This window comes from Theropithecus gelada, chromosome 12 (assembly GCF_003255815.1).
Source record: "Theropithecus gelada isolate Dixy chromosome 12, Tgel_1.0, whole genome shotgun sequence".
NCBI lineage: Eukaryota > Metazoa > Chordata > Mammalia > Primates > Cercopithecidae > Theropithecus > Theropithecus gelada.
This window is the reverse complement of record NC_037680.1, coordinates 56,370,548-56,386,914: the sequence shown is the minus strand read 5'-3', so window position 1 is coordinate 56,386,914 and position 16,367 is coordinate 56,370,548. Positions and strand designations below refer to the sequence as shown.

Here is a 16,367-nt window from a genome sequence, read left to right as displayed (position 1 = left end):
GTTATTCTACTCTGCTAAATATCTCTAAAAACTTTGCTTTGTGAACATCAAGTTAATTGTCCTGATTCATGATTACTTACTACCTTTCACCAACTGCCTACTCCCTATATATTAAAAAAATAATAATAATAACTCTTTACACACAGACACATACACACACAGGCATATGGGTATATAACTTAATTGTAGATGTGTATATAAAATATGGATTATGTTACTATATATCTATTATGTATATGTTTAACTTCTCTTAAGGTTTTCTGATTTTATTGACTTTTAAGATTCAAATAATAGATCTGATGCTATCCATCCTTGTTTGCTAATAATTTCAATCCATTCTCATTGCTATCCAATAATGCATTTTAAAATTAACAGCTGATGAATATGATCTTTTGGTATGGAATTAAACTGATCCTTATGGAGGCCAACCAGTGACATTGGTCTCATACATTCAGTATTTTGATAAACAAGCCAACTAAGCAAAAGCAGTCATTTTTGGATAGTCTTTTTCATGCTAACTATATATGATATCCAGATATATGTCTCCTACTAAGAACAAAGTGAATCAGGATAATTCACTAAACAAATAAGTTTGGTTAAGTGAATCCTAGGAGTTGTTTTGCTCTGTACAAACTGAAAGCTTTTGTAATTCTGATGGAATGAATGGGTGTTAGCAAAATGAGCTGTTAAGAACAGTTTGACAAGATGTTGTTCAGTCAGAGAGTTGCTTTGCCCTTACCAATATATGACTTTCCTAAATATTTATAACATAGTTGTTTTTAATTTGCAACTTGGTTTTCTTATTTTATGTTAGATATGCAGAACAAGAAAGATCCCCCCGGGATAGAGATTACTTTGATTACAGCAGATCAGACTATGAGCATTCAAGAAGAGGACATTCTTATGATAGTAGCATGGAGTCACGGTTAGTGTTGGGAATGTCTAACTTGTAGAAAATTATATTTGTTTAAACTTTCTTTATGCTATATTTATAATAAAACCAAAAAAAATAGTAGCCAATATTAATTGGATGTTCTTAGGTGCCAGGCTTTCTAATAAGGCTTCATGTGAATTAACTTGTTATTGCAGCAAATATGTGAAGTAGATACTGTTATGTCTGCTTTACAACTGAAGAAACTGAGGCCTAGAGAAGTTTAGTAATTCGTTCATGTTGTGAAACATAATAGTGGCAAGCCCAAGTCTGTCTGACTCTAAAGCCCAAGCTCAGTCATTATATTGTACTGCAAGAGGGGTTAGCTTATGTGATTTTTTGAGGTTTTTTACTAAATGAAAGAAATTGATATTGTATGATATAGAGTGGTCTAAAGTTCCTTTCCTGCATAATGGCAGAGGGACATTGAGACTAAAGTTTCCAATTTGTAGTTTTTTTCTACATGTAAAGGATTCTTACTTGAGCTTTAGAGAACTTGGTTACCCACCTTTCCTCTGGCTAACAAGACTTACAAAATTTACTTGGTTGAGAAATGGGCAGGGGAACTGAATGGAAGGCAGATAGCAAGAAACATTGGAATGAGAGTGTTTGGAAACTCTTAGGGGTAATATTTAAGAAGAGTCAGACATTAAGTGCCATTCACATTTCATTGAAAACTTGGCAGAGTATTATAACCCCTTGTTATTGATTTGTATTTATTTTCAATTCTTTTTCTCTCTTGTAGAAATTAGTAATAGTTTTTACAATGAGAATACATTGGTCCCCTCTTATCCATGGGGAATGTGTTCCAGGACGCCAGTGGATGCCTGAAACTGCGGATAATACCTGAACCATATATATACTATGTTTTTTCCAATACATACATACTTATGATAAAGTTTAATTTATAAATTAGGCATAGTGAAAGATTAACAACAGTAATACTAAAATAGAACAATTATAAGAATATACTCTAATAAAAATTATGTGAATGTGGTCTCCCTCTCTCAAAATATCTCATTGTACTGTAGTCACTAATTTTTGGACTGTTGGTTAACCACTGGTAGCGGAAGCCTTGGAAAGTGAAACCACAGGTAAGGGGTGACTACTGTGTTAGAAAGATGTCGGCGTTTTAAACATTCCCTTTAAAACTTCACTAAAGGGCCTCTGTGTTTGCTCAGAAGAAAGTATAATGGAATTAAAAGTTACTTAGTACCTGTGGGGAGAGACTCTCCAGGTAGAAGTAATGGTAGTCTCAAAGAAAGTAGTGAGACAGATACTTGAGATGCTCAATATAGGGAAGAGATGTTAACTAGAATTCTGCAGATGGACATACTCTCAAGTACTTAAAACAGAAGTCACTATATGGGTAGTATTCCCTTAACTTGCATGTATCTTAGCTTAGGAGAGAAGTAGTGATGCAGACAATTTCTAGGTCATTTGAAATTGACTTTAGAATGTCTATATTTTAGACTTTTTAATGAGGCAGTGTTGCATAGTAGAAAGAGAATAGTCTCCATGTACATGCAGATTAGAGTTCAAGTTTTAGTTACTAGTTATGGAAATTTGGTGACATTTCTTAGCAGATTTCTTCTGAGCCTCAGTTTTCTCATCTATAAGATGATGATAATGTGCATCTTGTCTGGTTGTTTAGGTTTAAAAATAGTATCTATCCTACTACCATGTCTGAACATAGTAGATACTAAAAAAATTACAACTTATTTAAAATATTAGTTTCTTGAGCATATCAGTTTGAGTAGTGATGAGCGGCGAACCGGTGGGACTTTATATAGAAAACAGTGGAAGAGTTCAGGTGAACTATTGTTGAACGTGGTCGATTCTGAATGTATTTCTAATTAATCTTGCAAAATTAACATTATTTTAGTATTTTATAAAGGAATTATGATTTGTCTCTCTAACAACCATTTTCATTATCCCTTCAAAGACAACTTTCTGCCTTTGTCGTTGTTTTCATAAAACCAGCTTTCTCCTGATTTTCCTGTATTCCCTTATTAGTCATCTAGTTTCCAAAACTTGACTCTCATGTTTTATTGTTCACTAAGATCTATATCTTTTTTGATGTTTCTCAGATATTATTCACCCCTTTACCACCAATATTATATCCCCCACAGGAATTTTGACCAAATTCCTCTGCAGTTTGAAGTTTGGAGCTAAGCACATTCTTTGATATCTACAGCCAAAAATTTCCTTCTCATCACTTTCTAGTATATACCTAATCCTATAATGTCAGATTATATTAACCTTCAAAATCCAGGCTTGTCTACTGCCACCTTAGTGAAAACAACTACTATAACCATAATTGGTAAGCTAAGCTTTTTGCATATTTTCCCAAATACTGTTAAAACTCTTAGAAACTAGATACTATTTTTTCCAATTTACAAATAAGGAAATGGCTTTGAGTTTATTAAATAGCTTACCTGAGGTTGCGTTTAAACATCTGGTAGATGTTGAAACTGGAATTTGAACTCAGTTCTGGCTCCAAAGCCCATGTCTTTTTCACAATCCCTGACTGTACTACTTCAGTATAACTCTATGTTAAGTCTAGTATACGAAAATGAAGTCTCATGTTATCCACACAGTCACACTGTGAAGTCAGCAGGCTAGGTATTATGCAGAACATAAAGGCTAACAGTCCAAAAATGTTTCTGTTTAGACTCTTAGAATATTTTGTTACTTCTGCACTTTACAAACACAATAATGTTAGGATCTGATTTTCTCAGCCAGCTATCTCTCTTACCTGATATTTCTCAGAAGAATCATAACCAATCTCAGGAAATCCCTGCTGTATCTACTCTCTTGGAACATGTATATATTCACAAGAAGAAGCAACTCAGTTGCAAATTAGTGCAGAGAATTTAGAGCATCTGCCTTTGTGACTAATTGAGGTTTATATTTGAAATCACTCTTTCCCCTGTCTGTTCACTCTTGGTATATACAGATTGTGTGTCCTCCCTAGGAGTCATTTATGTCTCTTATACTTCAGTTTCAAAACTGTTCACTTGACCCAGCAATCTCATTACTGGGTATATACCCAAAAGAATATAAATAATTATATTATAAAGACACATGCATGTGTATATTCATCACAGTGCTGTTCACAATAGCAAAGCCATAGAATCTACCTAAGTGCCCATCAGTGATAGACTGGATAAAGGAATTATGGTACTTATACAGGAATACTATGCAGCCATAAAAAAGAATGAGATTATGTTCTTTGCAGGGACATGGATGGAGCTAGAGGCCATTATCCTTAACTAACACAGGAACTGAAAACCAAATGCCACACGTTCTCATTTATAAGTGGGAGCTAAATTATGAGAACACATTAACACATGGAGAACAGCACACACTGGGGCCTTATGGAAGGTGAAGGGAGGGTGGAGGGTGGGAAGAAGAAGAGGCTCACAAAAAACAACTAATGAGTACTAGGCTTAATACTTGGGTGACAAAATAATCTATACAACAAACCCCCATGACACAAGACACAAGTTTACCTATGTAATAAACCTGCACTTATACCCCTGAACTTAAAATAAAAGTAAACAAACAGAAAATACCTGTTCCTCCACAGCTACCTGGGAAGATGACTGCTTTTCAATCTCCATGTAGGTTCTATTACTATGTATTTAAAAAGACCATCTCAAACATACCCCTTAAATTTAGCTAAAATCTATCCCATAGTTTTCTGGTAATGCAGTGATAATATGAAATTTACTTCTATTTACTGTGTCATATAACTCATGGTTACCCAAAATATGAATAGAATGATCTGAGTTTCCAAGGCAATGTATGTAAAAAACAGCTCAGTGGATAAACTTTGCTGTGGGGAAAGATCGCAAAAAGCAAGGATTCGTTCTTTCCTATTAGTTCTTGATGGTTTCAGAGAACTATACCTTGATTGTTTTAAAAGCCTTAGCTTAAGAAAGGATAATCAGGTACTTTGGTAGGGGAGATTTATTGTGGCTAGAAAAATTTTTCCCCCCACATTGTCTCAAATAAGCAGAAGCTTCCGATATTCTGAGATTTCTAATAAAAATATTAGTTCTATCAAGAAACAATTTCAAATACTATATTCTATAGCAGTCTTACAACTAAAGTAACCACTATTGAAGATTAACTCTGGTTTCTTCTCCTTTATACAATTTGTCATAAACACCACAGGCTAATTTGTCTTCTTAAAACACTCCTTTCATAAAAGCCACTCTCCTACTCAGAAACTTTTAATGATTCCCCATCACCTCCAGTAAAAAACCTTCAAGTCTTTTGCATATGTTTTAAGATTTTAGTCTAACTTTAACTCATCTTTCCAACTACCATCACACATAATTCTTTGTTTCCTGATTATGCTACTCATTCTGACCTTAGCACCCCTGCTCAGTCTTTCAATAGTTATTCCCTCTTCCACTCGTTGCAGAATGCCATCCTTCCTCTCCCCTTCCTCCTCCCGACTTGCCCCCAGTGTAAATCCTGTCAAGCTTTCAGGACCTAGTTTGTTGAATTTTCTCTGTGAAGCACTTTCTCACCATTCTAAACCACTTTTCCTAGTCTAAATTTGTGGGACCCACTTATGGTCTCACTCATTTGTGTGCAGTTAATTGTTAAGAGTGTATTTTATATTGTCTCTTCTGCTCTTAAAAAAAATTGTATTACAGAAGCAGGGACCGAGAAAAACGCAGAGAAAGAGAAAGAGATATGGATCGGAAAAGGTCCCGGAAATCCCCATCTCCTGGGAGGAGAAACCCAGAAACATCAGTAACTCAGAGTTCCTCTGCTCAGGATGAACCTACTACAAAGAAAAAGAAGGATGAGCTGGATCCTCTTCTTACTCGCACTGGTGGAGCATATATTCCCCCTGCAAAGCTCAGAATGATGCAGGAACAGATTACAGATAAAAACAGGCATGTTGATATCAATCAGTATATAAAGCCATTATATTGTCATTGAAAAATAAGTCAGCTATGGTTTAATGAACCCTGGCTCTTGAGAATTTACATTAGTCTTCAATGATAGAGACCTAAAATTAGAGACCTCTTTACTTCATAGCTCCATTGGAGAGCCACACACCACTTGCCCTTATATTAGCTCATTACTTTTTGGTTTTTTGCATGAATGAATTAAAAAGTTTGAGGAAAAGATTGCTTACCCTTTTTATAGTATTTTCAAACTATTGTTCCTTTCATAGTTTCATGGATGCATTCCTATTGATAATGTTTATTTTTTGTAGAAAAGATTAATATTGACATTTTAGTTCTAAAATTGACTTTTCCTGTTGTAAACCAGGAGTCAGCAAACTTTTTCTGTAAAAGCCCAGCTAAAGCAGGTGGGCAGCTGCATTTGGCTTATGGGTGTGGTTTGCCGACCTCTGTACTCATCTATAAAACTGAAGCTGGCAGTTATCTCTTTTGTACATTTTCTTTAGCCCACAATATCTTAGACTATACATTTTTGCTACTCTAAGGCAGACAGACAAAATTTATATATGAACAGTCACACTTAAAACACTCCTCCTTCCCTTTTCAGAGTAATTGAGATGGTGAGGAGCTATTTAGGAAAGTACAGCTAAGTTTTTAAGGTATTTTCTCTAATAGGATGAGTTGATAACTAGGGAAAGTATGGTCCCAGATTGAGATGATTATTCAGTTGCCAGATAACTAGTTAAAAGATTGGGAAAGAAGGTATTAATAGTTATAATTTAAGAAAAACAGATGCAAGGTGAGCCAGACAGGAGTATTTCCACATCCTTTCATGAGTGTTTTAATGGCAATTTGAAAAGTGCTTGAGAACCTTATTTAAGTTAAATCTAAGTTTGTTTCAAGGGTTAGCTTGAAGTAGAAATGTCATGATCTGCCCACCTCGGCCTCCCAAAGTTCGAGACCAGCCTGGCCAATGTAGTGAAACCCTCTCTCTACTAAAAATACAAAGGTTAGCTGGGCGTGGTGGTGGGTGCCTGTAGTCTCAGCTACTCAGGAGGCTGAGGCAGGAGAATGGCGTGAACCTGGGAGGCGGTGCTTGCATTGAGCCGAGATTGCCCCACGGCACTCCAGCCTGGGTGACAGAGGGAGACTGTGTCTCAAAAAAAAGAAAAAGAAAATAAAAGAAATGTCTTTATCTAAAAGAAGCCATGAAGATTTGAAATAAAACCAAATTTAAGAGCCAGAAAGGGGTATTTGATGACATTAAATTAAAAACTAATACATTTTTCGTTATATGTCATGTTTTAGCACTTGCCAGTGATATTTGAAGTGTTAGGTTGAAAAGGAATTTGGAGATGGCTTCTGTGGTTAATAGGACTTTCATTATCATGTAAGCGTTTTGCTCATGCACAAGGCAGTAGTGGCGGCATTACTGAAAAGTAATCACTTTCTCCAGTCCAGTCCAAAGCAATCCTGATCATAAAAGACTAGAAAATGTCAGTCTAAGTCTTGCTTCCTTTTAAATAAAGCAGACAGGAGAGTCAGCAATACATGCAATTTAAAGCAGATTCCTTTAAGATAATTGTGTATACAGTTGAAGTCTGTTAGTAGGCTACTGTAAAGGGTTCAAAACATCTGGAAAAGAAGGCCATAGTCTTTGCTTTCAGTAGATACATGAATTGTGGGCTTCCTAATTAGGATGTATAATTGTAGTTGATGTAGCTGTTTGATTAGTTTAGTAAGATAGGTTGTGATTGTATATAAGCAACATCTTATTAATCAGGCCACTTGTTAAGCCATACATCTTGTTTCTAGAGATAGTGGGATACCAAAAGGTTGGAGTTATGAAACAGTGGAATAGTCCACCTTGGGTACAGGCAGTAAGGGGGTATATAATTTCTAGAGAATTTAGAAATAAAATAAGATTAACTGCAAAGTGGGTCTGTTTTTTATCCTCACCATGCTGGCAATACTAAACAATGTCAGTGATAACAATACTTGTTCCCACCAGGAACTGCTCTCACCAACCTTCCTTGTTGTACCACTCCAGAACAGGGATTCTTAACCTACGAGCCCCTCAAGAGGTCCATGGATAGAATTCAAGCAATCAGTCCATTAATGTGTTTGGGAAAAAAATTGAATCCTTATTTTTGCTATTCTCTAAAGTTTAGCTTTTTTTTTTTTTTCCTTTTGAGAATGTAGGCAATAGATTGCCTATTGTATTGACAGTCTGTTACAGATATTTCGTGATATGGATTATGGCCATGCTACTTAGAAATTTAAGTAGTTATTAAGCATACTGCTAGTTCTTGTTTAATGTGTTATGAAGCACATAGAATATTATATCAAACTTTTGTTCTTTTCATGTTTCAAAAACTGAATTTCAGTATGATTAGTATCCTTTGTAATCCTATTCGTTGTATATATCATTCCAAAAAGTCTACTGGTTTCACCAGGCTTCCAGAGAGAGACGGGTATAGAAGAAAAAAGGTTAAGACTTCCTGCAGCTGAAATCAGATTCCACAGAAAAGCAGTTACAAAATCCATAGAATTGTAGAGCATTGAAAGATCTTAGACATTGTCCAGTTCAACCTAAAGAAACTCAATGAGGCCAAGTAATTTCCAAAATCTAGGGTAAAAAGCAGTACAGCTATCTAACATTCAACTGGTATAGCTGTAGGACTATTACATCAGCATAGAGATTGTCTTTAAAATACTCTGAACAATATTTCAGCCCCATGACTTCACGTGACTCCCTTTTTCTGTAGTTACCATTTATTTGTGGTTTAAAACATTTAATTTTGTTATCTCTGTATCTTTTTATGAGATGGGACATACAGATTTTTTTTGTGGCTTATATTCGGGTATTTCATGTTACCATTTACATTTTTTTTAATTGCATTTATTTTAAAGGTCTTCATTAAAGACAAGTTTAAATCAAGCATTATATATAAAAAAAGCATGTATTGAATTAGACTAATTAAATGTATTAGGCCTAAGAACAAAACATTATCCTTGTATGTCCTTACATAATCTTATTGTATTATTAAAGGAAAATGGTGTGTACTTAAGCGTATGTACAGAAAATCAAATATGGTTTAGGATATAATCTGTTTATCCTGATAGGCATCATATATTTTACTGTACTTGGGGGTCATTTCATGAAAATAATGTTAAAAATTAGGGAACACTATGTAGTTTTTATGTTCTTATAACTTATTCTTATTGTAATTATTGAAAGAGTTTTAATCTTTATTAAAATCACTTCTTTTTAGCTTAGCATACCAGAGAATGAGTTGGGAGGCCCTAAAGAAGTCAATTAATGGTCTTATCAACAAAGTCAACATTTCCAACATAAGTATTATTATTCAAGAGCTTCTTCAAGAAAATATTGTTAGAGGAAGGTAAGTTTTTTTTTATTTCTAGTATTTTATTTGTAGTATTTCTAAGTAATTTTTTCAAAAGTGTATAATATCTACATGAACAGTAATCATTGATTTATTGTGCTACTTCATTTCAAAGGTCATTGAGAATATTTATTTAAAATGCAGTACTTATAAAAATATAGACTGCTAAGAAATAACTTGTGCCTTGCTGTTAGAGGTTGTATGGAATTTTTGCTTTTTGAGAAGCTTCAATTTCACATAATGGTTTTTGCAGACATTCACTTAATGCTTCCATTAATTTAAACTCGTGAAGAATAATGAATATCACAATATACTCCTTCTAACTAATTTAATTTTTTATTTCTTTCTAAAATTGATGAGTAAAAATTGTATATATTTGTGGTATGCATCATGATGTTTTGATATATGTGTACTTTGTAGAATGGCTATATCAAGCTGTTTAACATGCATTCACATACCTGTCATTTTTTTGTGGTGAGAACACTTAAAATGTACTCTATTTTCAGCTTTCAAGTATATAATATATGGTTATTAATTATGGTCAAAATATTATAGAATGGATCTCTGGAACTTATTCCTCCTGTCTAACTGAAATTTTGTGTCCATTGACGAACATCTAAATTCCCCCAACCCCCAGCCTCTGGTAACCATCATTTTATACTCTGATTCTATGAGTTCAGTTTTTTTTAGATTCCTCATATTAGTGAGATCATGCATTATTTGTCTTTCTGTGCCTGGCTTGTTCACTTAGCATAATGTTCTCCAAGTTCATCTGTGTTTTTGCAAATGACAGGATTTCCTTTATGGTTGAATAGTATTCCATTATACATATATACATTTTCTTTATCCATTTATTCACAACAGAGACTTTTGTTGTTTCCATATTTTGACCATTGTGAATGATGCTGCAATAAATGTGGGAGTTCAGATACCTCTTCAACACACTGATTTCATTTTCTTTGTGTATATATCCAGTAGTGGGATTGCTGGATTAAATGGTAGTTATAATCGAAAAAAATGTTTTTAGTGTTGATTTATTTTAGAGATGTGGGTCTTGCTTTGTTGTCAGGCCAGAGTACCATGCATGGTCATAGTTCACTGACCCCTTGAATTGCTGGGCTCAAGGAATTCTCCCACCTCAGCATCCTGAGTAGCTGGGACTGCAAGCACTCATCACCATGCTGGGCTAATTTTTTAATATTTTGTAGAGAACGAGGTCTTGCCATCTTGCCCAGGCTAGTCTCGTACTCTTGAGCTCAAGCAGTCCTCCCCACTTGGCTTCCCAAAGTGTTGGTATGACAGACGTGAGCCAGCGCACCTAGCTGGTAGTTCTGTTTTTAATATTTTAAGGAACCTCTAGACTATTTCCATAATGGCTATACTAATTTATATTTCTACCATCAGTGTACAAAGGTTCTCTTTTCTCCATGTCCTTGGCAACACTTGTTATTTTTCATCTTTTTTGTTACAGCCATTGTAACAGTTGTGAGGAGATGTCTCATTGTGATTTTAATTTACATTTCTTTGATAATTGGTGATGTCAAGCATTATATATATATATATAATGCTATTTGTACATCTTTTGAAAAATATCTGTTCTTGTCATTTGCTCATTTTATAAATTGGGTTGTTTTCTTACTGTTGAGTTGAATGCCTAATGTATTTTGGATATTAACCCCTTATCAGGTGTATGGTTTGCAAATGTTTTCTCCCATTCTGTAGGCTGTCTCTTCACTCTGTTGATATTTTCCTGTGCTGTGCAGAAGCATTCTAGTTTTTATGTAATCCCGTTTGTCTCTTTTTGCTTTTGTTGCCTGTGCTTTCGGGGTCATATCCAAAAAATCATTAACCATAATACAGTAGTTTCACAGTTTCAGGTCTTATGTTTAAGTGTTTAATCTATTTTGCGTTGATGTTTGTATATGTTGTGGGACTAAGGTCTATTTTCATTCTTCTGCATCTGGATGTTCAGTTTTCTTGGCACCATTTATTGAAGACACTGTCTTTTCCCTATTGTGTCTTCTTAGCATCTTTGTTGAAAATCAGTTGACTGCAAATGTCTGGATTTATCTCTGGTTTCTTTGTTTTCTATAGCTCTCTGTGTCTGTTTTTATACTAGTGTCACACTGTTTTGATTACTATAACTTTGTAGCAGATTCTAGGTCAGGGAGTGTGAGGTCTCCAGCTTTGTTCTTTTTGTTCAAGATTGCTGTGGCTGTTTGGAGTTTTTTGTGGTTCCATGTGAGTTTTAAGATTGTTTTTTCTGTTTCTGCGAAAAATGTAACTGGAATTTTGATAGGGATTGAGTCGAGTCTTTATGTTGCTTGGGTACTATGGACATTTTAATATATTATTTCAGTCCATGGACAAGGGATGTCATGCATGTTCTTCCATTTTTTCATCAGCAGTTTGTAGCTTTTAGTGTACAGACCTTTCATCTCCATGGTTAGATTTATTCCTAAGGTTTTTTGTTTTTGTTTTTTTTATAGTTATTGTAAATGGGATGTTTTCTTGGTTTCTTTTTCAGAAAGATAGTTCATTGTAAGCATATGGAAGCACTACTGATTTTTGTATGTTGATTTTATGTCTGCAGCTTTACTAAATTAGTTTATTAGTTCTAACAATTTTTTGGTTAAGTCTTTAGGGTTTTCTATATTAAGATCCTGTTTACAGCAAACAGACTTCTCTATTTTTGATTTGGACGCCTTTTATTTCTTTCTCTTGCCTCATGGCTCTGGCTAGGACTTCTAGTACTATGTTGAATAGAATTGGAAAGAGTAGGCACCCTTTTCTTATTCCTGATCTTAGAGGAAAAGCTTTCAGCTTGTCACTGTTGAGTATATTAGCTATGGGTTCATCATATATGGCCTTTATTCCAATTTAATTTCTAGTGAGAGTGAAGTGGGAATGTGAGAGAAATGGGAAAGATAAGCAATAAATTTGAGAAAAGTGGAAAGGAATCACCATGTTCTATAATATGGGGTTTTAAGCAATTGGTGATATTTAAAAGGGTCAGAAAATAGAAGTACTCCATGTTCTACTTATTATTTTAAAATCTGAGGGCTGTTTTCTCTTGTCATTTTACATGACTATGATTCATCTTTTAAAAAATATGGAATTTAGTGGCCAGGCATGGTAGCTCGATGCCTGTAATCCTAGCACTTTGGGAGCCTGGGGCAAGAGGATCACTTGAGTCCAGGAGTTTGAGACCAGCCTGGGCAACATTGTGAAAACCCATCTCTGTGAAAAATACAAAAATTAGCTGGGTGTGGTGGCACGCAGTACTCCCAGCTACTCTGGAGGCTGAGGTGGGAGGACTGCTTGAGCCCAGAAGGCAGAGTTTCCAGTGAGCCAAGATCAAGCCACTGCACTCCTGCCTGGGTGACAGAGTGAGACCCCGTCTCTCCCCAACCTCACCAAAAAAGGTGGTGGTATAAAGTAGGTGCAGCGAGTTGTAGAGGTACAGAAAGTTGATCAAGAGACAGCCATTATCCATAAAAGTGGGCAGAGATCTCTCCATTTTACTTACAAAAAAAGTAGACTCAGAAGACTTAATGGATTGCTAAAGATATTATAATTTATAAGCTGCATCCTTTTTCTCATTTTCTACTCTAGTGATTCTGTTGTTGTATCTAAAACTACCATTAAGACTTTTTTTTCCTGACTTTTGGCAATCCAATAATTACTTGTCATTACATTGCTAAAAATAACTTCAGTTTGCCCAATTTGCCTTTCCCCTTCCTCATCAAATGCATATAGAAACATGACCATTTTCAAAATGAGTTACAAGTAGGTACCTTTTAATTTCCTGTTATTGTTTTAGCATTAATCTTGCATTGCTTTTAATTCATGTCTTTATTTCTCACAGGAATATTCCAAATCTTCATTTTATTCAACTAAAATTAGACTTAAAGATTTAAACCCAAATTTGTCTTTAATCACAAAATTAATTTTATAAGAATGACGGATTCGTAGTAGAAACTTTATGTTGTCTAGCTTTCGTACTTTTGAAGCAGGTCTGCTTTTGTTTACTTTTTTGAAAATGTTAAAGAATTTATTTATATGAACCTTAAAAACCTCAAATTCATGATTTGATATAACAGACTGGGAAAAGAGGAATTATATGTAGAGAGAAAAATTTTGGCGATAAATTGCAGTAAAATCTTCATTCTATTTTACAAAATAACAAATTCACATTTCATTTTCTGAAAAACAATTTTTATTTATTAGTAAGATGAACTCTTTCCATTTAGTTCTGATTTAGATTTTATGATTATTTATAGAGAAATATTACTGAATTTTAATAGTTTTTGTTTCATTTAATTCATTTGGTTATTGTTGACTCCTTTTTTTATTCTTTTTTAAACAGAGGACTGCTGTCCAGGTCTGTTTTGCAAGCACAGAGTGCTTCTCCAATCTTCACCCATGTTTATGCAGCATTAGTGGCAATTATCAACTCAAAATTTCCACAAATTGGAGAATTAATCCTCAAGAGGTTAATTCTTAATTTTCGAAAAGGCTATCGAAGAAATGATAAGGTATATATAAATGGCTTGTATGTAGAATGATACATAGGAACAGACTAATAAACCAGTATCAACAAAAGTAAGCAAGGTTGATTTTGACACAGGTACATAACATAATGCTTTTTAAAAACTGTCTTTCATGAGAACTTCTTTATTCTCTTAAATATCCCCGGCCACTATTGATGAGCCACAAAAATGATGGCTCTAACTGTAGAATTTTAACTGTTTAACCAGAAGTGATACTCTTTCATGTGTTTTATCTTATAACTGTCTGGTAATATAAAAATTATACTTTGTGTGGTACATGTTTTAAATAGATTGTTAGTAGGCCATAGATTAATGTAAATAAATGAAAATTGGGTTTAGTTTATGGATTAACTCTCCACCTTCATTTTTCAGCAACTTTGCCTGACTGCTTCAAAATTTGTGGCGCATCTTATTAACCAAAATGTGGTGAGTAATTATCTTCAATACTTGTTCGCATTCAGTGGCATTAGACCACAGGGTTGATGCCACCTCACTGATACCTCTCTATTTTTGCTTTGCTTTATAGTCCTTGGGATAAATATGTTGAATGATATTTTCATTTGAAAACTATAATAAACGTATTTAATATTCTTTTTTTTTTCTTTTTCTTTCTTTGAGACAGAGTCTCGCTCTGTCACCCAGGCTGGAGTGCAGTGGCACAGTCTTGGTTCACTGCAAGTTCCGCCTCCCGGGTTCACGCCATTCTCCTGCCTCAGCCTCCTGAGTAGCTAGGACCACAGTTGCCCGCCACCACACCGGGCTAGTTTTTTTTTGTATTTTTAATAGAGATGGGGTTTCACCGTGTTAGCCAGAATGGTCTGGATTTCCTGACTTCATGATCCGCCCACCTTGGCCTCCCAAAGTGCTGGGATTACAGGCGTGAGCCACCGCGCCTGGTCGTATTTAATATTCTGTAACATAACACTTTGATGCTAATCAAAACACTTTTAGATATTTTATCAGATTAATCTGACTTAATACTATACATGGTTACTTGACTGCAAACCATTCCTTTGAAGAACCATTCTGTTCACTTTTATAAAACAATAAAGTTGGTGTCTCCTCCACTTCATTCCCTGGTGTTCATGAGAATCTAATAAATACCTGCTATTTTACAAAAACCTCTATTCCTTGCCACCACATAGGTATAGTCATATATGTTTAGAATCACTTTGTAGAATAGAGTTGATCAATTTTAATCTGTTTCAAATGCAAGTAATTTTATCATGCTATTATTCAGTTTGTGTTTATTTTATATTCATTATTTGATGGTTTTGATTTAGCTTCTGTTTAACCATGAAAGTGGTAAAATTGTTCTTGCTCATACTCAAAAGTTTCCTTCAGATATATATTATCATTTCCAGTTTAATATCATGTACAACAGGAAGAATTTTAAAATCCTACCTAGTCTTATTTCACTAATACTAAATGTTTTGACTCTTATTTATATGAAGATTCTTTCACTCTTAGAAATCTTTTAGATTTTGACCTAATTAGTCATATTATTACAGTGATAACTTGCTACTTAAGACCAAGGAAACTTAATTTCATATCTGTAACCACAGAGATATATTTCCGTTTTTAAATGTGTATTACACTTAGGCTAGAGATTTTTGGTATTGCCATAAAACACTTGATATGATAAATGTTTTGCATCTTCTCGACTGTGGTAAAGGGCAGTATTTTCTTGTCACTGATAGAAGACTGTTTGACACCCCTCCTCCCCTAGTAAAAAGAAGTAGCGGGTGTCTTTGATGTTGTGCACAACTGGAAGAAGGTATCTCCTGAGTTGAGATTTAGACTTATTTCCTCACCATCTCAAATCACTGTCTGACTTTAGAAAGGCATATGTGTGGTGGTTTAAACATTCTTTGTAGTTCGTTTTCTTCTCATAGCAAAGCTTCTCAGTAGAATTTTGTTCCCTCTCTTCCTGGCGTTGTTTATAAATGTCAGTTTTTGAACATGTCCAGTAGAAATAGTTTGATATAATTTTTTTTAAAAAGATGGAATATTCAAAACTGTTTTGTTCCAGAAGTTATTAAGATATTTTGTGATGAAATTAGTATTCGTGTAACTTAAGGACTATTTGCGTCTAATAGAGTTGCCGATAGAATGAATTGGGAAATGTATATAAAGAATTATGGTCATGAAGAAGGGTACTATAAATCATTATTACTATTTCTCATGTAGTAATTATGAAAACAGTTATCTTATTAGAAAGTAGTATATGATTTTTAACATATTTTATCTATGACACTTTCCGTACATAATGGCTAAGAATATTTCTTCTAAAGATAATTCAGATAGTTGTATTCAGCATAGAAAATTAAAATTTTTGGAACAGTCATCTGAAAATTCTTAGTAGATAGATAATAAAAGTGATAGAAAAATTGTATCCCGTATTTGGAATATTTCCATGTACTTCATAAAACTTTGCCCATCATATGTGCAATATATTTATTGTAACAGATTTACTAATTTTTAGAAATCATAAAAATATTTTAATGTATGTAAAAGCATTTTCTTTCTTCCATGTATATGT

The 16,367-nt window shown here is 34.2% G+C and overlaps 1 protein-coding gene across 1 annotated transcript in view; it reads left to right on the top strand.

Annotated features, from left to right (window-relative positions):
• CWC22 (CWC22 spliceosome associated protein homolog) overlaps positions 1 to 16,367 on the top strand; it is a 63,278-nt gene that overhangs the window by 20,593 nt on the left and 26,318 nt on the right. The window contains exons 4-8 of the mRNA XM_025405248.1: positions 815 to 925; positions 5,605 to 5,850; positions 9,141 to 9,269; positions 13,642 to 13,810; positions 14,198 to 14,251. Coding sequence (XP_025261033.1) covers positions 815 to 925; positions 5,605 to 5,850; positions 9,141 to 9,269; positions 13,642 to 13,810; positions 14,198 to 14,251 — 709 coding nt within the window. The remainder of the gene's footprint in view (positions 1 to 814; positions 926 to 5,604; positions 5,851 to 9,140; positions 9,270 to 13,641; positions 13,811 to 14,197; positions 14,252 to 16,367) is intronic.